The sequence below is a fragment of the Ischnura elegans genome, chromosome 2, assembly GCF_921293095.1.
Source record: "Ischnura elegans chromosome 2, ioIscEleg1.1, whole genome shotgun sequence".
Lineage (NCBI taxonomy): Eukaryota > Metazoa > Arthropoda > Insecta > Odonata > Coenagrionidae > Ischnura > Ischnura elegans.
Genome location: NC_060247.1, coordinates 72,862,202 through 72,886,416, shown reverse-complemented (window position 1 = coordinate 72,886,416; position 24,215 = coordinate 72,862,202). Strand labels below are relative to the sequence as shown.

At 40.4% G+C, this 24,215-nt stretch overlaps 1 protein-coding gene across 1 annotated transcript in view; it reads right to left on the bottom strand.

Annotated features, from left to right (window-relative positions):
- LOC124153180 (clotting factor G beta subunit-like) overlaps window positions 1-23,967 on the bottom strand; it is a 42,533-nt gene extending 18,566 nt beyond the window's left edge. The window contains exons 1-5 of the mRNA XM_046526282.1: window positions 23,415-23,967; window positions 19,331-19,753; window positions 18,446-18,669; window positions 12,965-13,074; window positions 3,263-3,552 (exon numbers count right to left, since the gene is read on the bottom strand). Of these exons, the coding sequence (XP_046382238.1) occupies window positions 3,263-3,552; window positions 12,965-13,074; window positions 18,446-18,669; window positions 19,331-19,753; window positions 23,415-23,493 (1,126 nt within the window). The 5' untranslated portion in view covers window positions 23,494-23,967. The remainder of the gene's footprint in view (window positions 1-3,262; window positions 3,553-12,964; window positions 13,075-18,445; window positions 18,670-19,330; window positions 19,754-23,414) is intronic.
- Window positions 23,968-24,215: the final 248 nt, after the last annotated feature.

The window sequence follows — 24,215 nt, the reverse complement described above, 5'->3', positions numbered from 1 at the left end:
TCCCAAGACTGCCATGTTTTTTTAATTTCAGAACGGAACTTGCTTTCCGAACATACCTCGTATTTGACCTGTAAATGTTTAACTTCGTTTTTGGTGTGTAAACTACTGGTTATATAACCCCATATGTTTATTTTCAGCCGGCAATAGTCATCAAAGAAAATATTTAAACACATCAACTAAAAATATCAGACCTGGACGCCTAAAATAAAAGATTGGATATCCGAAATAATATCTTAACGGAATTGGGAGAAAAGCAGCAAAGGCATAGTAACCCACCGAAATTTTCCATATGTAAAAAGAAAGGAAAAAAATAAGCCATATGGAATTGAATCGATACTCCGTACAATTTTTAACTGGACGCGGAAACTTTGGCCAAAAGTTATACCAATTCGCCCTCTCAGATACAGAATTATGCAGACATTGCAAACAGGCTGATGAAAGCTATTGGCTCATAATCGCAGAATGCAATACGTTTCATAAAGAAAGAGAAAACCTATAACTAAAAATAAATAATAATTATCTGACAATAACAGAGAAAACGTTAGTTACAAAGGAAATATGGCCAGTCTTCAAACAAACTGCATGCGAAATGCTGAAAAGGAAATCATATATGGAGATTAAAATGGCAAATAACAATGGAAACGCAGCGGAAACATCTGGAGTAAATTAAACACTCATTCCGATGATCTTACCCTAAGAGTAGGGGAGGGGAGGGGACAGCTGCCTAAACGACTGTGGTCGTTTGTGAAACAACAGTGCAATACATCGCCAAGTGATGAATAAACGTAAAAGCGGCCCCCACGAAGTAAGCTAACGATTTTAATCCTGGGAGGGTTGAGGAGGGTCCGTGGAGGCTTGCCCCCAAACTAGCTGCAACAGTGTCAATCCAAAGAAATGATCTTTGGATTTTTCTCATCATGGAAAAATCTTCCAATTTCGTATTTTAAATAATGGTTTCGCTTGTAGAGGACCCCGTCATCCATCATAGCAGCGTAGCAATGGGTATTTCCTATCCTCTGCCTTACACCCCTATCCTCTACCCAGAGGCATCGACAGGCTCCTATAGCAGCAGTGCCTTTTTCGTTTTTCTTTCCCATTCTATTCCCTTCCCTGCATAACTGGGTGAATCAGTTTTTGGTACCGGGTCCCGGCCCCGCTGTGCTGTATCCTTGTAAGGGTCCTCTATCCTTGGACCCTCATTCGTTGCACTAATGTCATTGCCAAGCAATAGGGTAGTTAAGTGATGTACAAATGGAATCAAATTATTTTAAACCGTGATTAAAGGTACCTGTTGTAACATAACATAAACAAGCCACCATGTTGTTTGTATGTAATTTCAAACTAACAATGGTAGTGAGGGACGGGGAGATTGTTGTGAAGGGAAAAAGGGTAGTCGTGTATGGAGAGAAGGAGGAGGCAGACGTGTTGAAAAGAAAGATCGGGAGAAAGACTTAAGTAGCGGTGTATTGAGAGAGCAGAGGAAGAGATACGGCAGAATTCAAGATCGGCAGGGAGAAGAAGAGAACGCAGAGAAAAGGAGGCGCCTACGAGAGGAGAAGAGAACGGGAGGAAAGGGATACGAAGAACTCAAGATCCACAATGGTGCAGTACATGGCGGTGGTTCAGTGAGTGGTAGTACAAAATATAAATGGGATTGTGATAATCATGGTGGCTTTTTGATGTTGTTTTTTTGTTTGCTCCGCAAGTTTCAAAATATAGAGCTTGTTTTTGAATTGTAATGAAATTATTCGTTCAGTTAGTAGTGGATATTCATAAAACGTTACACTGTTTAATACTTAAAATTTGCACCAGTAACAGTGAATTGTTACGATTAAAGTCAATTCACTTTAAAATTGTAGGAATGGAGGTAAAAATGAGGATCCATCAAAAATTTGAACAAAGTTGAAGTAAGAGAATATTTCTATTTCAATATTTGAATCTTTTAAAATACACTCTGAGAGGTCCTCTACAAAAAACCTCACTCAGGCCACACGATACTTTCAATCCAAGGAACAAAGTGAGAAATCCTCATATAAACAGCTGGCGATCCAGGAAATCCACAAACTTTTCCAAATGATGTGACTCCAATGATGCGAATGTCACAGTCATCATGGGACGGAATCACTAAGGGACCACCGGAATCTCCCTGTGAATTGAATATATCATATTATTTTAGTGACATAGTATTTTTTTCTCAGGACAATTGAAGCATTTCATGAGTTAAAGTGTTCAAGTTAAGTTTTCATGGGAATAATAACCATGGTATTCCCTGATGTTTGTAGCTTAATCAAAAGAATATAAATTATGATCTCGGCAATATCAATTCAAATCGGCACATCAAAGAGATTACGCCTTTGTTTAAATATATCAGCTGTACATACTTGACAAGTATCTTTTCCACCAGCCAAATCTCCAGCGCAGATCATACTCTCATCTACTCCTTTATTTAGCTTGGTTAGTGTAATCTCAGCTGCATACTTTTCATTGCATATTGAGGGGTTCAAAATGTTTAGGTGAACTTTTTGAAGAGAAGAGCTTGGATTTGCTCCTGTAGGATAAAGCATAAATAATTTTATTCAATTGTAAGTCTTTGTATAACTACTGACTAGCCGAAGGAAAATTACTGAGGGGGGCCTGGTTGCTCCCCTTATCACTACTTGAGTTATACATGCATTTAAAATATAAAATCATAACCCTCTTCCAAAGCAATGTAACATCAAAATTAAAAAAGATTAGAAATCTTGGTAATGCATAATTTGAAAACCAAAACTAGCAGCATTTTAGTTTTTACAGAATAATTTATGAAACTATAGAAACATGTATACAATTGGCAACATCTCATATGAGATTATACTAATGATAAAGTACTCTATGCCATTGTAACAGGGCGCTCTCGTTCTGATTAATCTTTTCACATACACATATATTTATATTGGATACTTTTTAATTTTTGGTGACTATTTATTTGCTTTTAAGGCGTTATTAAATGCTTTTTTTTCAAGGAAGATCATTAAATAAAATATAGATCGAGGTTTTCAAGAAACCAACCTTGTGTTGTTGAAACTTATGTACATCCCCAAGTGGGTAAAGAAAATGCGTGAAGGATTTTGGATTGATGCTTATCAATATACCACCACCAGGCTGCGAGGTGTTACACCATATTTGGAAATGTTCCCCTGTTTTCAGTTAGTATTAACCAGGTAGATATAATTGTTATACTTCATATAGTCACTTTAGATCTAATAAAATAGAATTTACTCACCATGTCCAAGTCTTCCCCACCCACTTGCAATAGCTGTCTTTAGATTCGGATCCCATTCAACTTGTAAGCAAGCTGGACGAATTATTCTATATATATTAGAGGTTTTGTCAAACTCCAAAGAGGGCCCCAGTTCCAAAAGAGCTATATCATTGTACTTCGACTTTCTCATGTAGCCTGGATGTCTTATTGTTTGAATAACATGGTATATAATACCATCCGTTGACACAGAATAACCCCTATGTTTATCTGCCACATGCTTTGCTCCCAGCAGTACCCATTTGGCTCTACTCCTGCAAGGAATGAAAAAAATTGCAGTCAGCATTAAAAGTAGGAAATGGATGAATTAAAAAATGTGTATATGAGTATACATATTTATACACCCTTTCTCCGAACTGACTGCGGCTGGGTGGTGGAGAGCAAGTAGCCAATCAGAAGCGCTGCCTCTGCCACCTATACTTTCCCCTCCATTCCCTTCCTTTTTCCCCTCCGCTGCCCTCCTTTCGGCCGATCAGCGTTGTCAGCCCTTAGAAATAACAGTACTTTCAGGGGCGGCGGACTAATGCTCTACAATCTCCACAGATTCTGTTTGGTAACACTGCAAACTGAAGAGCAATCTGCACTGCACGGAAGAGACTGCGGCCTCCTATACACTTTCTCCTGTCACTCTTCTGTGATTGGCTGAAAGAGTGGGTCCATCTCGAGCGCGCTCAAGGTCAGCCGCCGTCAGTTCAGAAAAAGAGTCAAGTGCGAGTAGAGCCACTCAATGCTATTGTTATCTTACACACATTCAGTGGCGTAGCCAGGAATTTCATTCGGGAGCTAAACCAGGGGTAATATTTTTGGAAAAAAAATTGTATTCATTGATGGGTTTTAAACTAATTTGAACACTTTTCATAATCGAAAATACTTCATTTCTTAAAGAAATATTTTTAAATTCATTATTTCCCAATATTTTCTTTTCTTTTATGAAGGAAATAATTATATTTTTATATTTTGGGGGGGAGGGGGTCCGCTACCCACGAACACCCCAACTTTGATGACCTGCAAGATGCATACCCATTACATGGAGGTTATGCAGGTGAAGCAATGATATAAATTAAAATAAATGTACAAGAGGTCTGTACAGATAAATCATTCATAAAAAAATTCTGTCCGTCTTACAATTTTCAAATATCCAAAATGCTACTGCCCTTCAGCACACAATTGCAAGTCACCACTGACCCAATGTTAATATTTCGGTCACCAAGGATGATTATATTTATTATTTTTATCAACTTATTCCACGTTATTTTAAATATACTTATAAAAATATTATAGAGCAGTTACCATACAATCAGCAGCAAGCTAACTCTTATATTGTCGTGTTCCGACTTTCGCACGTTTGCAAGGTTCCCCCCCCTCCTCCGGCCAATATCAGATAGCCTTCACCTTTCCTCCTTTTACGTTCTTCGCGACCTATGACCTATCTCTCTTTGGCTTTCAATACAAGTTCTCACGATTCCATATTAGGCTTGCCAACCCTTCTTGGCCAGGTTCTCACGAAGGAGAGCCCTCATGAGGTCAAAGGCTATTTCCAAACTTTTCGCCTCGCGTATTTTCTTGAGACATACGCTCATTAATTTTCGCCATCCCTTTGAAATCACCGCTCCTATCGCAGTGACCGCATCCGGGATACATCCGGGAAAACACTCAACTCTCGCCTCTGACGTAAGATTAACTCATCCCACCTTGGTTAATAAATTCATATAGAATACGGGCGTCTTTCCTAAAGGTCGTGAGAAACTACGCATTTATTCTGTTTGCACGTGTCGAGCGACCCGTGGAATATTCCAGAGAGGGGACCCATTATAAATAGGTAAACTCGGAGACGCCAAGGATCATTCGCTCTTCTGGACGTGGAACCTCTGCCACTCTGATTCTCGCCTTGTCAGCCGACAAACCAGCGTCTTCTCTCCACCACATCGCCAGTTAAGCCGATCGTTCGATCCACCTCGAACTATCCGTCCGATTCTCCAACTCTGCTTCGCCATGAGCTCTTTTGACGAGTAAGTTAGCCAAAGTCTCACATGTATTCTTACTGAATGTTATTAAATGGACTTTACTTAAGAAATGGGTGTGTATTCCTTTATAATGACTGCCTCTGTCAATTAAGATCCTTCTCTACCTCTAGCTACGAATCCCCAAATAGTATCGTGCTCTTTCGAGGTCACGACAAATGGTGTATATGCGCCGGGTAAATTACAAGCAGTCTTATAAAAGAATTCACATCGCACTTTGTGCATAAATTAGATATTAGTTATGTTTTTTCTTTGAGCAAGGCGTGTGGGAAACGCCCTATGTTGTAAGATGTATGAATTAATTTCTCTCTTACAGGAAGTGTTTTTTATGTTGCATGTTTGCTCTTTTTTGTGATCTGTATCGAGTTTTGATTATGTGTTAGGCAGGGTTTTGCTTTCCAGGAAATGTTCTTGATTTTGTGTTTGCGTGTGTAATATTTAAGTGCGTGTGTAGTACTTAAGTATAGGGTTTTTATTTTCACTTTCTACCTGTGCTTCGCGTAAGAGTCTCTCCGTTCGACCTGTATTTAGTTTCTTCTGAGTTTTGAGGGTAAATTCATGTCGACGTCAAGAACGCCGCCCCCAAAAAGAAGTGACCGTTTGGCAGGAAAATCTCCTGCGTATCGTATTCCCGTAAATCCTACTAGGCGTCCGGCTGCGGACTCCGAAACGAGTGACTCAGAGGGTGAGTTGAGGGAAGATAAGGTCCTTGTCACGGACTTAAGAACGTTGCAAATAAACACAGCGGAGATGGCAGATGGTGGGACAGCAGCGCCGACCACGGAGGCTGGCCCTTCAGGCGAAAATAATACTTCGACATTTCCTCGTATAGGTGGAGTCCATCTGACGCCACCGAAGTTTAGCGGGAATGCAAACGAATGCCCCTTGCAATTTTTATCTACCTTCAATAAGATTAGCACTGCCAACTCATGGTCAACCGACGCACGATTAAGACTTTTCCCATGTTTTCTAGAAAGTACTGCCCAAAGATGGTTGCAAGCACTTCCGGCCTATGACGTAGAATCAGGTGCCCTTCGTGGCACCTGGGAAGAACTGGTGGCGGCTTTCAAGGCTGCCTTCAAGGGGACGATGTCAGACGAGATGAAGGCCCATAGGTTAAACGAGCGCACTAAGCAAGCGTTTGAAACCTCCGAATCATACTTTTATGACGTGACCGCCTTATGCAAAGAGGTTGATCCCCAAATGCGTGAATCAGAAAAAATCCGTAACATCCTCAAGGGGCTGAGGCCAGATATTGTAAGGGTCGCGTTGCCTATGAAGGCTAAGACCTGCGAAGAATTACTAGAATTTATTAAGCTGCATGAGGCAGCCATTTTGGTCTCAGAGACGGTAAAAGAAAAAAGCACTCCTCGGAAAGCAGCCGAGCAATCGAACGCTTCCATAGGACGATTAGAAAATAAAATCATGTCGCCGTATCATGAGCGCGAAAGCAAAGAAGCCGCCGCCCCATGTGTAGGTCAGGGACGCTTGAAGATAAGCACGACCGACGCGCCGGCCGAAGATTAATTCGGAGGCGGGAAATGGCGTAGTGAAATTGACGACTCACATCGCCCGGATTTTTTCCGCAGTCAGTTCCCAGTTCTATTCGGCTGGTAAAAACTCGAATAATATTATGAAACAGATAATTGAATACTAAGTGAGGCAACACGGCTGTTAGTATAAAATGAAAAGTTACCTTTTACAGCCAATTTTCCATATTTCTTGATGTATTTTTGAATCTTTTTTCTGTCAACAAATTGTTCTTAGTATTTTTTTCTTGTCTTCGAGAATGCGTTCTCAAACTTGCCCCGCTTTCATGAGTAAATTGACACTCTTACATTTAAATACTATTTACATTTAAATGTAGAACAATTTGTTGACCCCCATTAGTTATAAGTGATGCAATTGTGTGTGGAATTGTTGTATGTGACATGCGATGAAAAATTGGCCGAAAGGGCGGCCGAGGAGATGTATCAGCAAACCAGTGGGAAAAGACTGAAGGAGAGGTAAGCAAGTTAAAACCGTGAGAAATCACATCCTTAAGTCACTCAACGGCTCGGCGCCCAGGCGCCACTCCAAAGAGGCAGGACAAGGAGCTTTCAGCTAACCTGTGAGCGGGTAAAGGTAGATATTTTTTCTCTTTTTTTCATAGTCGCCTGACTGAGAGAAGAGGGAGGCAACCCGCCATACACCACTTCCTTCCTTGAAGCAGCGATTACGCATTAAAGGCGTTGTCTCCTTGCGGGCATGAATGGGAGTCACAATGTAACGTACTCGCGAGTAGATTTTGTTAGCTTGCCTGTGAGAATAATGCTTGAGTATGAGAGTAATTTCGATGTAATTAACATGTGTTTATTTTTCAGCAATTACCGCCCGAGCTGTGAACAGCCGTAAGAGCGGTGACGCCAAAATGCATAATTTTGGTTGATTTTTTAAAGGCTTCGATTGGAGTGAAATCCTCGAAGTATTATGGGTGGGATGTTGAAGCCAATCAGTGTAATAATTTTTGGCCGGCGTGAGATGCGCTTGGGGCCAAAGGAGAGCAAGGGATGAGAGACACCCCTCCTCCTTTTAAAGTGTTTTGTTGTTTTAAGAAGTAAAAGTTTTCAGTGGTACCACTTACGTAATTATTTTGGGAGATGAGGACTTCTCCTAGGGTCAGTATCTGGGGACGCCTAGAGGCCCGTGTTGAATTAATAAGTTTATGATGCATCATGTTGTTAATTGCCAGTAATGTACAAGTGTTAGTACATGGGCTTGAATGTATTTTATGAAATACTTTTGCCGGTAATACGTCAGGGAACGTATGGGCGTAATGGCTAGGTAAGCCAAGTTTTTATTAAGTAATTTGCCGGTAATACGTCAGAGAACGTATAGGCGCAGTGGCTAAGTAAGCCAAGTTAGCACAAGTTGGTGCTTTTTGTTCGTTTGGGTAATGAGGAATTACCCCGGTTTTAGATTACACTGAAAGAGGCTCAACAAGATTAAAAATGGTGCAATTCTTAAGCACTTTTATGAGGAAAGTTCGGTTTGCTGTTATGCAACGAACTGGTCGCAGAAATATTAAGCTAAGATTTTTTCTTAGGGGCACTGAAATGTTTTTGTATCCACCTGACTGTGGGTCGGTGGAAAGGAAGTCATGTATTATTCATGAGAATGTGGATTGTTATTCAGCTAGACTTTTCCTCACGCAATTTTACATGACCTGGTCGCCTGTGAAGCGCAGCATGTTAATTAATTGGAGGAATTTAATTACTTACATACTTCCACTATTCAGTAATTTCAAGTACTTTTAGAAACAAACGTTTATCCGTCATAATTAACTTGATATATTTTAATTGTCCAGCTGAGAGTTTTAAACGACTTGTTAAAAAACCCATAAGGTTTTCTGATTACGCAACCTTTAATGCCACTTGTGAAATAACTAGCGGAAGCGAAAAGACTTGATCACTCTTACTGACTTCCTATTATTATTGTTCACTGTAGGCGCATTTTGTTTATTTCCTCAACGGAACTCTCTTTGCGCCAACGGCTAACCACGCCACTTCCTGTTATCGCGTGGCAAGCGCTCTTGCTTCACGCGAGGATGGCTCATGGCGTGTTTTGAAAGAGTGTGTGTCATTATCTCCTGTGGGCGTGTCTCCGGATGGGAGGCAGCCATTTTTTAAAAACACAGTCGACTCTCTACTGGCTTCTGGCATTTCATGGTGCCTGGCAATTTTTAAAATACTGTGATATTTCTTTTGTATATTTTTATGAATCTTTTTTTTTTCTCAATTCTTAAGCGTTTGAATTCAGACTAAAAGTCTCCTTGGATTTGCTTGTATTCTTAACAGGCCGCTTGTCACGTCCTCTGTGACCATGACGCCTCAGAGGATTCTAGCCTGTGAAAATGGGAGGGGCGTGCGCCTCCTAGTGGCAGCGGTCCTGCTGACCACGCCCACTCAAGGCGCGCCAAGAGCTGGCAGCCAATCACCCCACGTTGACCTGACCGCTGGCGCATACCTCAGGAACCTTCCAAATATAACCATTTATGAGACGGCGTTAGCCCTGGCGTTTCGGTGGGACTTCAACCCAGGCTATCAGCTTCAGCTACTGAGAGAGATGGTTGGAAGGGCCTGCAAAACAGCTGATAATCGGCCAGTATGCAGTCTCCCACGGCTCGCGGTCGACTCTGCTCTTCGCGATTGGGACAGACGGAATTGGTTCGAATCCTTGTCGGAGGCACCCCTGGCCACGGATGGGGGCGCGATGGTCAATACCTTCACACTTCCCACGCGCAGACATTCCAAACGAATGATAATCTCCGCGGAGGAAGCGAGGGAGCTGGAGAACGATTTGGCTGAGATGGGAGGTGTCAAAAATCTCTCAGCGCCTTGCATACCTACGTACGCACCGGCCTCGGGAGATAGGCCTGATTTTGGCCTACTGACCCTCATCACGTCCACCATAGCAGCCCAAAGAGATGTCCTAGCCATGTGTCAGACGCGTAGGCTGAGCCCTTCGGTCGTGAATGTGGATAGACTTCGCGCTGAGTTATTATCACTGCAGCGCTCTGTCCACAGCCGAGGTTGGGAGCTGGCGATCCAACACTTCTCCAGATATTACGTTCTACCACTCCTTGATTGTTTACTATCCCCTTCGTCCTTATACCTATTCCTAGTGATACCTCTGACAAAGGCTAACACCACGTCAGTCTCACTCCACTCCTTTATCCCCATTCCCTTTGCCTACGGCGATTTCACTTGTCAAATCACGGCCCCTGCGGCGGAATTGGCTCTGGTACGTACCGCTGAAGGAGTAAAGTTGGGAAGTCTGCAGTGTAACCCTTATCGAGATGAGTTGTGCTCTCTCGAGTCGGTACGAGAAGACGAGTCCGTTCCGGCCAAGTGTGCGAAATTAGTCGCCCTTGGGGGTACGGCAGAAGAAGCAGCCAAGGTCTGCCCACTACATTGTCAACGATCATCGGAGACCCGGGTCATATCGCTTGGCCCGGCCACCTTTCTAATTACTCATCCTCCGGCCGATGCTGTGATCCGTTGCGACGCAGTCAGGTGGAGTGATTGGGGCGCTAGGAGAAAGGGTTCCTTTCGCATTACCCTTCCCTGCGACTGCCAACTGTCTTACAATGGCAGCGTAGTCGCTCCTACCTTTCCCTGTTTACCCTCAGCCAACCCTACCTTATCCGTCCGACGCCTCATTCCTGCGGAATGGTCGTTGCTCCTATCCGTTTCCCTTCCCCCTTTCTCAAAAGCGCACTCCTTATCCTGCACGGATCTGGACGAATGTACCAAATCATCATGGGATCCTGAGAGCCATTCCTCGCTTGAGCTTCGGCCGTGGATGCTATATTTGAATATCGCCATAATCCTTTTCCTCTGCCTCCCCTCCTTGTTCCTCAGCCTTCTACCTTATGTTACCTGTAATCGTCCTCCTGTACCTTTTTACCTGAGTACGAACGACACATCGCCATCGGATCGCCCTCCCCCAACGTCACCTACGAGACTTGGCCCTCCGTTAATTCCCCCTCCGCCCATTCCAACCGCAGCTGCTAGCTTCCGCCGTCCGTTACCCACCCCCGCCATAGCCGGTCCTGTTTATGAGGAAATACTGGAGACAGTCTACTTGCCCATGAGACGTCGGCCGTAGAACTTGTTTTGTGTTTAGTGTTTTTTTTTGCGTGTGCTATTGTGACTAGTTTTTTCCGTTTTGTGCTTTTTTGGTTGTTGGTGTTTTTTGTGTTTTTGGGTTATTGGTGTTTTATTTTTTGTCTTGGGACTGCTCTTCAAGCTTAATTTTTTTGGACTCTTGAAGTCGATTAGTGTATATTTTCTTTGTTCTGTGTTCTGATTACAATCTGTTTTAAGTTTTTTATCAGCTATGTTGTGCCTTCGGCCTCTTGCTGGTCTTCATTGGCATTTTAATGGACTCGTTCACTTGCCTATGCTGTTGGACTTTTGGGCGCATAGAGCGTTGCCAATGCTACGATGCTTCATTTATTTACTGCATCGAATTCCTTTTATTATTTTTTTGATTTTTTTGTGTATATTTTTGCGTATTTGCTATTATGGTTTGTCGTTTTGGTTTATGTTGGTACGAACATTTTCGCTTTTCCTAGATTTTGCTCTGCACCCTGTAGTTGTGCAGGCTTGTATTTGCTAGTGTTTTGGTAATGGGACAAGTATTTAGTGTTTTTTTTTCTGTGTTGGGTGATCCTTTTCGCCCGTTGCTGTCTTTTTTGTGTGTTTTGCCCACTTTTCATGAGTGTTGGTTCTAGTTTGTGTTTGATATTTTTTGTGCTAAGGTACGGCTGACTTCATCAGCCCTAGTTTTATTGCTGGTATTGGGTTTTTTCGTTTTCGTATGTTGCCATTTTATTTTGTGTAATTCAAGTTGCATGTCGCTTCTCTGTACGGCGTGCATTTCGTTGTCATTTTTGAGGTTATTTGGTGTTTTGATTATTTTCTGATGTTTTGTATTTTTGTATCTGTGGCTTTGGCTTATGGTTTTTACTTGCTCGTCCAATAGTGTTATCTAGGGTCATTTTTCGGGGACGAAAAACGCTTTTCCAGGGGGGGAAGTGATGTCGTGTTCCGACTTTCGCACGTTTGCAAGGTTCCCCCCCCTCCTCCGGCCAATATCAGATAGCCTTCACCTTTCCTCCTTTTACGTTCTTCGCGACCTATGACCTATCTCTCTTTGGCTTTCAATACAAGTTCTCACGATTCCATATTAGGCTTGCCAACCCTTCTTGGCCAGGTTCTCACGAAGGAGAGCCCTCATGAGGTCAAAGGCTATTTCCAAACTTTTCGCCTCGCGTATTTTCTTGAGACATACGCTCATTAATTTTCGCCATCCCTTTGAAATCACCGCTCCTATCGCAGTGACCGCATCCGGGATACATCCGGGAAAACACTCAACTCTCGCCTCTGACGTAAGATTAACTCATCCCACCTTGGTTAATAAATTCATATAGAATACGGGCGTCTTTCCTAAAGGTCGTGAGAAACTACGCATTTATTCTGTTTGCACGTGTCGAGCGACCCGTGGAATATTCCAGAGAGGGGACCCATTATAAATAGGTAAACTCGGAGACGCCAAGGATCATTCGCTCTTCTGGACGTGGAACCTCTGCCACTCTGATTCTCGCCTTGTCAGCCGACAAACCAGCGTCTTCTCTCCACCACATCGCCAGTTAAGCCGATCGTTCGATCCACCTCGAACTATCCGTCCGATTCTCCAACTCTGCTTCGCCATGAGCTCTTTTGACGAGTAAGTTAGCCAAAGTCTCACATGTATTCTTACTGAATGTTATTAAATGGACTTTACTTAAGAAATGGGTGTGTATTCCTTTATAATGACTGCCTCTGTCAATTAAGATCCTTCTCTACCTCTAGCTACGAATCCCCAAATAGTATCGTGCTCTTTCGAGGTCACGACAATATTATATAATTTTAAACACACTTTCTTTATTAGCCAGAGGAATTAAATAATGACATTGGGATTTGAATTTAGGTTAGTGAAATCAAATGACATCAATTCTCCATCGGATATATTTTGGTCCTTTCAAGAAAGACATATATTTTGTATTGAGTTATATCATATGCACGCCACTTCCCAGACGCCATCTGAAGTAGACGCTTACCCGTCACGTGCCGTGAGACAGTGTGCGGCAGTCAGCACAAATTTCTCGCTAATCAACGATCCTCCACATTCCCACCTTATATCATTCTGCTTACCAAATCCAACAGCAGCCTGCCAGCCAATGAAGTAAAAATATGTAAGTAATTATCACTCCATATGTAACAGGAGTTAAAATTTCCCACTATACATTAACAAAGCTATAAATATTAATTATTGGTGCCTTTGGGATGATTTTTTCCACCAAATAGATGATTGATTGAATGAAATTGATGCTATCATAGATAAGATTAACATTCAGGCAAAGAAATCGTCTTAAGCAATAATTGATTTAGCATATTCAAGTACTTTGAAAGAAACAGGAACTGAAAAGTGGTGGCCTTGGAATGATTTTTTTGCTCATTCGATTTACAATTGAATAAAATTAATCACATTGTAGGCATGAGTAATATTCAGAGAAACAAATCGCCTCTCGCAATCGTTAATCTAACATAAATAATGGTTTAAAAAGGAACAGCAAGTGAGAATTGGTCTCTTTTGGAAGTTTTTTCACCAATTAGTTTAAAAATTGAGTGGAATTGATGTTTTGATAATATTACCATTCTGGAAAAAAATCTCAAGCAAATTTTTTTTTTAATAATTTCGTGTGCCTATTACGGAGCTCAAAAAGGAAAGGAACCATGAACCGTTTTCTTCGTGATCATTTTTAAATCTTATTTGGACCAATTCAAGGAGATCGATTACACAGCCCATAAGCTCAACATTTATGCAAAAAGGTCTTAAGCTGCTGAAAATTGGCATTACATAAAGTAGAATAATAATAGTGACTTGAAAACAATTGTGTCCTCGAATCGCTGTTGTTTTTTTTTGAGGGGGCATGCAACTGACCGATTTTCGTTAATTATGTATTTCCTCTCATCGCTCAGTCTCCTCCTTCAATCTCTCTAAGCTTTAATCGTCAATGAAGTGGTTCGGGATGGTTCCGTAATTAACCTTGCTGAAATTATATCATCGGAAATAATTTTGACCACATTTATTCCGATGTCAAGCGATACAGATCTGTACTATTGTCCCTCGCGCGCAAAAGTTCTTCTCCGTTGACTTTCTGTGGTGTCTCTTTCACTCGGTGGCTTCCTGGCGGTGGCCTTCGCGTACCCTGGTGGCATCGGCAGGGACCTCAGGGTCCCAGGGCGACGACGTCAGCCAAGTGGCTGTCCTTCGTGGTGGCGCTCGAGACTAGAGCTCTGCCACATCACCCCCTGGCAGTTATTTACCGTAAGGTGGAGAAAGAAAGAGAAAAGGAAGAGAAAGGCATAAAAATGGCAAAAGCTTGGGGGAAAAATTCAAAAAAGGTTGAAGTTGGTAGTCCAACAGATGCAAAGGGAAACGAACGCGTACTTCGGGCAGTATTTGTCCTGCCCCTGGAGTTGCAGGAGCAAGAAGTGCTCCATCACTTGGTGGGATACTTGTAGATGGCAACACCTCAGCCAGGTGGCTGCCCTTCGTGGTGGCGCTTGACCACATCTGCAAAAATTGTTTTTTTTTTCGTGAAAATAACTCGCGTCGGGGGTCACCACTTGAAGGGGTTTGGGATTGTTCTGTAATTAACTCACTTCTATGATGTAGACGGAAATAATTTTTGCTACGTTCATTCCAATGGCAAACGGTACAGAGTGGTAATATCGTCTCTTGTGCGCGGAAGACCTTCTTCCGTTGCCTTTTCGCGAGCGTCTATTTGTTGCGGGGCCTTCCTGGCGCTAGCCTCCGTGTTTCCGGTGGCATCGACAGGGACCTCAGGGTCCCATGGCAACGACCTCAACCAGATATCTGTCCTTCGTGATGGCACTCGAAACTAAGAGCTCCACCACAGACAAATCATTGGGACTTTGAGCAGCACATACCACTAGATCCTCATAGAAGGAAGAACCATTTCACAGTACTTAATCTGTATTTATAACAGATGATGTCTGTTTGTCTGTCAGCTATTTCCATAGATCATAATGCATTGTAACCAAAGTTAGTTTGTAAGTACATCTCATGCTCCCAAAGCCCGTACTTCTTGTTTTGACTGACACGTCCTTTGCAGTGGAATAACTAGGAATATGATTTGGTGAGGGATGGAGGGGGAACCGCTCCCCCACAGGCAACGGGGCTCCGGGAACTTTTTCAAAAAAATAAGTCATCTTAATGACCCAAATGACACAGTCATTATATTAATACATTTTCTTTAGCACTTTAACCCTCTCTAACTCGGAGCTGCTTCTGGGAGAAATTCACTTTTAACACTTCTCATTTTATAAATGTGAACATTTTCTACTCACCTATAATTATTTTGGCATCAACCTAATTCGCCAATTAAGTATGCAGCACAAAAGGACACAAAGTTTAAATCTATCCTGAATACCTGTGAAAATGTATGCAATTTTGGTGTTGCTCAGAAGCAACATTGGGTTATAATGGATTAAGCAGATGCAGTTATTATACGTCCAAACTAGACAATTGTTTTAATGTATTATTTATTTCACTGAGGATTTGTGGGATTTATCCTTCTCATCCACTACATAGTTATGCCACTGATCCTTTGCATCGTTTTCTCATTACTGTTTTTTACGTCACGCCATATAATTTCTGTGGTTGGACATCCTGACGGATATGCACACCTCTTGACACGCTCAATAGGAGAACATAGTTCAAAGGATTCTATAATTATTAACTATTATTCCTCTCGGTACAGACCTTTTTGCTGTGTAATGCGTTCACACAACGTTTTTGGTTGTTAGGTTCATAATGGGCGCCTTAAGGCTACCACACACCTAAGCGGCCGCGGTGGCGGACTAGGCCGCGCGGAAGATACGCTCGCTGCGCGGGCAACGCTGTGCACACACCTAAGCGGCCACGACTACGGAAATGTTGCACTTAAACCGAGAGCGACAAACCGACGAAATCCGACAATTCTCGAGGTAGATCTTTATCCAGCAAGTCAATTGTACAATGGAGGTGAATAATAGTTCTGATATTGAAGAGGAAGCAATACTACTAGCCACGTTAATCGACGAAGAGCGAAGGCACAGGTAATTGCTTTTTTATTCTTACCAGCTTCGGTCATACTTTAATGAGGAGTTTACAAAATTGCGATATCTATTACAGAAAGAATCGTCGGAGCGGAGGAAGCGGAGGAAGGAGAATTTCATTCCCTCTTCAAGAAGCTAAGGGAACATGAAGAATGATTTTATTTATATTTTCGAATGGATTTAGAATGCTTTGACCAGCTTCTGCATGCTGTGAGGCACGATATCACGAAGGACTTATAGGACCAACAAGGCGTCTAGCAGTTGCACTAAGCAATGCTAACGAAAAAATAGACGAAGAATTAAAACATCAGTCTATTTATGTACTTTACTCGTTAGCTACGCTAAATAAAATAATGCTACTGAAATCGTGCACAAAATTATGACTTTTGAAAGCATTATTTTCTTCTGATGGATGATTCGTGCAAGCCAATATAGATATAATTAAAATACCAATATTTTGAGCGAATTAACATTAACTTTTGCTAGGTTATAGTATTAGGCTAAAATTTACTTTTGTCAAAAATACCTTTCAAAATTTCATCATTTTGTTTGATTGGTGGAACTGGGGAATGGGTTCCTAAATGAATTACTGTAAACAAATACTAGAAAATTTAACTTTAAAAACTTTTATTCATTGAAATGGTTAATCGTTTAATGAACAATACATTTACGATTTGCAGTAACTTCCTAGACCTAATGCGCTTATATTTGCAGACTTAAGTTTTAATAAGAGGAAACCGAGACATGGATACATTTTATGGCTCATTATTTTTAAACATCAGCCTCAATATATACCTCTTCTGGTTTATGAATTTTTTCGTAAATAAAGGTACCTACATTGTAAATAAATACATAGGTACTTCATGGTTCCAATGGCCTATACAAAAGCGTTGTATTTTTACGGCTAATTGGTCTCTGATGTTTCAATCCCATATTTTTTCTTTATAAGCGTCTTCCTGCTTATTTGAGCATTTGCTTCGCACACATTCTTAATTTCAGGTAACTAAAATATTGAAATGGCTCAGGCTCGCGAGCGATTTTCAAAAGACAAAAAAATACTTCAATCGGAAGTTATTGTATACGTTCTTTGATCTTTTATAAACCGCAAATCGAATTATTTCAATTATGAATCACCATCGGAGAAGGCACCTGGACAACCAATTTTTAGCGCTATGATGGGTCGAAATATACTTACAATTTTCCTCAGGTAATTGTCTTCTGATGATTACAAAAAAAAAACTCAAAAGCAAAGGCAAACTCATGATAACATTAACAGACACATATTTAGACCGTTTCGTGTTTGCGTAGCCCTATTTCGTCAAGGCAATCCATTGGAAAATTGAAACTTTGTAGGCGTGAGCAAACGCGGCCTGCGGTCAATCTCGACAGGTCGCGTTCGGCCGCCACCGCGGCGGCCAACCGCTGCATAGGCCGCGGCCGCGCCCGTCAGGCCGCTCTGGTGTGTGTGAACGCATTGAACGCTACATTAATACTTGGCCGCGTACCGCGGCCGCCACCTCGGCCGCTCAGGTGTGTGGGAGCCTTTACCCGGGCTGCTGGTAGTTGACGGGTCTGTCACTAAGTGGCTTGGAGTGCACTAATGTACTGTTCCTGGGATACGTGCTCACGCTCACTCATATGGTAGCCAGCATACACTGCAGTTGTATCCATGATTATCCAATATATTTACTTACATCGGGTTTGAGTTATAATTCTTTATCCTGCAATCCCGCGTCCCAACATTGGTCTTTCCACTCATGGATACACAAAACTATCAATGTTTTGGAGCACTTTGTAAGCTCATATAGGTACGTATATGGATACCATTTTTTCCATCGTTTGCAGGTACATATTTATACCATCATCCTACCTGCTTTGTAACTTTACCTAAAAATCCTGCCATGTGGCCATGAGTTACAAGTTTCCCACTACCAGTTTGAGTACTACCCGTCTGAGCAATGCTGGGTGGCCTGATAGATTGGTATAAAATAATGAAGGATTTCGATTGAAACCTATTATTGAGAACTAGGATTAGAATTTGACGATTAAAGTACAGGGAGATTCAAGGGGAGAAAGGAGCAATGACAAAGGCTTTATAATTAGTGGTAATCGGTCAGCAGCATCCAAATCCCTTTCCTATGAAAACTACTATTGCGATTCAAGGACGGAATGGCCTTTAATTCACTATTTATTATTATTCTATCACATCGCAGGTTAACAAGAATTGGTACTGAGACCCAAGCAAACAACCAAACCGGCACCGAAAAAAATAGTAGCAGACCCATCCCTAAAAAGTATTTTAACTATAACAGAAAATGGAACTAGATTATCATTTAAAAGAAAAATACCAAGCTTGTTTTATACATTCATTAACTCTATTATTTCTCTCACTAGAAATATTAAAATATTCTTGCCATGTGTGGGAATTCACGGAGATCGGTAACTTCCCTTCCACCACCTATAGATTCTATCAGTAACTCCTCTCCCAGCACCACTTTAGGTTCTAATCCGTAATGGCGTCTTGGTTTTTCAGTAGCTCCAAAATCTTCATAATTAGGGAGTTCACGTATAAACCTCCGCGGGGCCCGAGGAGTAGGTATTTTTGGGTATCTACATTTATTTTCAAAGTGTTTACACCCTGGAATAAATAAAATAACATAAATGCACCAGAAATTATAATTTCACATAAGCATCTGGCTCAAAAATGAGGGAAGGCCTTGCCCAATATGTAAAATATATTGTACAGTGAAATCTGTCACATGAGGACGCTAACAATCCTCGACAATTGGTCCGTAAGTGAGCGGTGTCCATCAGTCAGGGATAACCTAAAAAAACATTTTTTTTCAAATAATATTACTACGAAAGTATGCATTAGAGGGTAGGAATTTAAGTCAGCTGAATGAAATCCTATTACATAAAAAATCTCACAATTTTTAAGAGATTAGATTGGTAAGAGAAACTAGAACGATAGCATTTGAAAAAGAGTAAAGTTGTGTCTATAAGGTGTCTATATCCGTAATAAATATGTGCAGTAGAGGTTCCATCCTTATAGAAATTTATTTTATAATTTGGCATTATTATTTTATTGACATAGGTACATTTTTTATTTTTTGGTGGCTCAATTATGGTCCTAAGACCTTGAACATCTCCTTTACTTAGTTATCTTGTAAATGAATATCCTTCTGCCGAGGAATTCAAAACTTCCCTTAAGTCAGCGCTGTCCGTGAACAGAGGTTTCACTGTGCATACATTAAAGTAAATTTTGATAAATTGAGCAACAAGCAATGTGAACAACTTACAATAAGTCGCAGCTTCGCCTGGTTTCCTCTTTGATGGCAATGTTGACTCTCCATATGTGGTATTCCTGATGCCTGCAGGCTTTTTTTTGGGGCCTGGAGGCTTTTTGACTTTGTCAGCAAAAACTCTTGAGATTACATCAGAACGAATCGGTTCGGGAGTTGAGCTGACATGAGTAACCTTGTGTAAGGAGTTTTTCGACTTCTTGTCTCCACCAGGAGTCACAGTGGGTAAGATTGCAGCTGGCTTGGGTTTAGGAGTTACAGCCCAAGTGTGGTCATAAGCACAGCATACGATTGGGGTGTGGCCCTCAAGTCCACATCGGGTGGTCATGCTTCCCATCTTCAGTGCCTTCAATGCCACAGGACACTCATGAATGGGCCTGCATACTCCTTTCCCTCCATCAAGAGACCTGCACTTATTTCCTGTAGTCGTGAGAACATGTGGAATAATGCAAAACAAAAAATCCTATTGTTCACACATATTATCAACTACAATGCACACAGGTTATTCATCGTTTAGATTAGTTTCTATAAATTAAATTTACTTTCTACAGAGTGTCATTCATGTTGGGAAGCCAATGATGACATATCATAATCAAAATTTGGTCAAATTATAATCATTATTCTGAGTATCATTTTCTATTAGTATCAGTTTTCTGAGAAATAAAGTTTAAAAATTGTCCAAGGCCAATGCCACAATATTTAGGAGTGTTGTAATGCTTTTAAAGTTAATAAATTTCAACAAAACCACAGACAAGGGCAGAATGCCAACTGATTGAGAGGTAAATAAAACCGCAGAATTTTTATCCTGCACTGTAATTACTTGGGGAGAGGCATTGCTTGCTGTAGCCAATATACTAAGATGGCCAGCATGAGTGTGGTGTGTGTGAGTTGGCCACCCTGTATACATGCCCTTAAGGTACTTCTAGTTGTATGCTATTTGTATTGGTGATGGCGATGGTGCATTTAAGCTGTACATATCTGAAAAAATCCATGAATTTCTCATTTGTAGTCGGCATCCTCATCTGATTGTGTCTACATATTTAACAGCGTCCCCTTACTACGCATTGAAAAAGTTTCACAAAAATGGAGATTCCCTATGGTCTTTGACTAGCTTTGCCTTTCTCAGTTGTTATTTTTTATTCTGTAAATAAACAGGAAGACCAAAATAAGCCTACTTATGAAAAATTAACCCTAAAGATGTTCTATTACTCTGGAGGAAGTTTTTTTTAATTGAAGGAAAAACAAGAAAACAATAACATTGTCATGCCTATAGTTTTTTAGCTGCATGACTTTTAAGCACGGTAAAATAAAAATTATATTCTCCATTTATATTATGGGTTGAATATGATTCAAATGTATTCGTTACTATTTTAGACTACTGCATAAAAAAGATTTGAAAACTTAAATTTACTCATATTGAGTGGTCTTAAAAGTATGCTAGAGTGAATATTTGGTAGAAAATCAAGAAGAGGTTCAGCAGTAGCCAACTTAATCAATTTTTACACCCATTGTATTCCATAATATCCTAAATTTATTCGCATTTGAATTTTTGTCCTGGAAATCAATATTTGAAGCAGCCGTAATGAAAAAATAGACAATAATCCAGAGATGATGTGACAATATTTAGGGGTGCTGACGTCATAACGAAATTCTGTATTTCAGTAAAAGTATTAACAAGGGTAAAACAGTGATTGATTGAGAAGTAAAATAAAACCCAATACAATCCAAATTGTCTCTTTTGTGATTGTTACCATTGTCTTGATGGCTGAGATTATTCTGTGGTCATTATTTATATATTTACCCTGATCCTGACACCACAGTGCGGCCAAACCCCACTTCAGTTGACAGAAGTCCAAAAATGAAAGTTTGAAATGGGGTTCTTTAAATATTATTTGGGTTATCAGATGTTTGAACTGCATAACTGTGTATTTCACGGGTTGGTAAGGATGCACCTACACGTAGAAATAAGGGTCAAAGTGGAGAAAAGCGAGACAATGGTCCCGTAGACGCAGACGCCTAAATAGACGGGCGATTTTAAACTATGATTATAGTACACTGGTTGTCTTGATTTTATTTTTTTAGCTTCCAATCAATTAGAATAAGTATGAAAAATATAAATTTGCTTTTAGTAGTTATATTTTGGACAAAATAGCCGTGGAGGAATTAATTATCATGAATGGAGCGTCGTTGATTTTTCACGATGAAAATTTTTATTTATTTAGAGAAAAGTTACATAATCGGAAAGAATCGTAACGTGATTTTTAGATATATTATCCGTTGAAGAATGAGCTAAATAAGCTACAAGAAATCAACTGCCATCGAGCAGCAAAAAGAGTATTACGATAAAATATTAGCTATGCATGACAAGCCGAAAGGGAATCTATCCGGCCGCTATGGCCGCATAGCAACGGGTAAACTATAATATAAACAGTGTCCACTAAGATATTATTATTATTTTTCAATAAATCAAATGTACATGCATTATATATTTTGTCTACTGATACAAGTGGCGAAGTTTTTTACTCAAGGGCTGAGATTTGTGACATTTAGAGAGGCTATTCCCGAGGCTCCAACCCTGTCGTGCATGAAGTGCTGGAGAAGGTTATTCCCATTCAATTGAGGTTTACTTATTTGATTCCGGAATGCCAATGTAGTACTTTTTCATTATCTACGCGCAATACACCATATTTTATTTTTGAAAGTTAAAACTACCTATTCGATGCAGTATTTTATTTCTTTGTGTATTGGAAAATGGTACATGAAAACTTAAGAGCAAATCTTTATTTTTCTATAAAGTATGAAGGTTTTATTCTAAGACATTGCTATATTGCAAATTATATATCAGACATTTTTCGAACACTAGAATTATTGACGTGATTTGATTATTTTTATGAGTTCAAATTTTATATCTAATCTATTTTTGTAACAAATCAAGCTACTTTTAAAATTCTAAAAGTAATAAAATTAAAAAATAACTCGAAAATATAGAAAACTTCATACTAGATTTCATTAAGGCAGTCTCGAAAACATGTATATGAATATTTTATGGTCGTTAGTAAAGTTTTTGGGTTTTTGTCCGTATAAAGTGGGGTTTGGCCCCACTGCGATGACGGTTGGAACATAAAAGAACCCATATATTGTCGTTCATTGAACCATTTCTTACTTATCCAGACATCTGTGACATACTCTGATATACCTTTTGCGGAGAGCAGATACATTTATAGATTGTGCCTGGGGAAGGAGGGGGAAACAGTAATGGATTAAGGGAGAGGGGGGCCGTGATCATGATCCCTGGAAAATTGATAATATAGCTATCGTTAAGGTGGATAAATAAGTGGGCACTAAGAAAAGAATCTCAGATGTAGCTAAAATAGTTATTTAACCAAAAAATTTCAATATGATATCAGCGAAATACATATTAGCCATTACATTAAAATTGATGCAGGAGGTGCATACGTGGCCAAGATAATGGACATTTCATGACTGAATGGGAAATTAGTATTTAACAAAACATTGTATTTATTGTAACAAAAAATGTAGGTGTTTCATTTAACCGATTCAGGAGGGATGCAGAAGATGTTTGACGTATCAAAATATAATTGCACTTTTCTACACTTAATTGTTTATACACAATTTATATATCTAGTGTTCCCGTATGTACACTCAATCAGTCACTGTTAAATTCCTTATTTCACACAGGTTTTACCTTGAAAACCTTCTTCCATGGTTTCACTTTGTAGCGCATAGACATAATCTCACAAAAATGAAATCAGTCCACATATTAAAAAGTGTATTTTATTTGACCAATTCAGGCGTGATATACGTATGTAGTAGAAATTCGACATATTAACATATGTGATTGAACTTTTCCACAATTATATTGAAATTGCGAAAACGTTCAATTATATTTTTTAACTTATTTTATGTTCAATACTCATAAGAATATAAATATATTGCACTCTCTGATGCTCACTCTATCATCCAGTGTTTTGTTAAATTCCTCATTTCTTAAAGGCTTCACTTTGCAGTGCATAGGCATAATCTTACAAAAATGAAATCAGTCCACATTTCTCTCACTCACCTCTTTTTCCCTGCGACAGTATCTCTGACAGAAGGGATAGAATAACAGCGCTAACGATGACTATACGCAGGAGTGACATGCTGAGGCGTTCTACGTTCTACGACGATCGTGCAGTCACGCGACCGAGTGCGATGGCCCCGAGGACTCACTACCCTAGGATATCGCTAAGAAAGGTTATTACTCTTCCGGCACTGCGTGGGCGAGATTAAAATTCTAAATTTGATAAATATATTGGAAGGGGTACTCTCCCGATTTTGCGACAAAAATTTGCGTTTACGCCGCGGTCAACTACATATGCACGTCTGTCTGAGCCACGACATTCAGCTCTGAAAGATGGAGTACGACTCGTACCTCGAAACGTCGGCAGCCATAGAGGTGGGTACCCGATGGAGCACCCGAGCCGCCGACACTATCGGCAGGGAAGCATCAGATATTTTATCTGCTTAATGAATTATTTGCGCTTAGTGTAGAATTCCATAGTCCCAAGAAATGTCCCTAAAATGTCACCACCGAATCTCGTTCTAATTTTGCTAGGTGATTAGATATGGAGGAGAAACGGCGAAGTGCTGGACATGGTGGGTTAGGGGAGGCAGCCTTTAGATGAGATACAGAAGAGACAGAAGGTATGGATGGATCGAGTAGTTAGCGTGGAGGGGATATTGAAAACAGTATTAGAGGGAAGAATGTTAGGTAAACGAGGGAGAGGAAGGGAAATAATAGGATTTTTAGATAGAATGAAAGGGAATAGGCCTTATTGTGACTTTAAGAGGGAAGTGCTTGAAGAAAGTGGAGCTTTCAGAA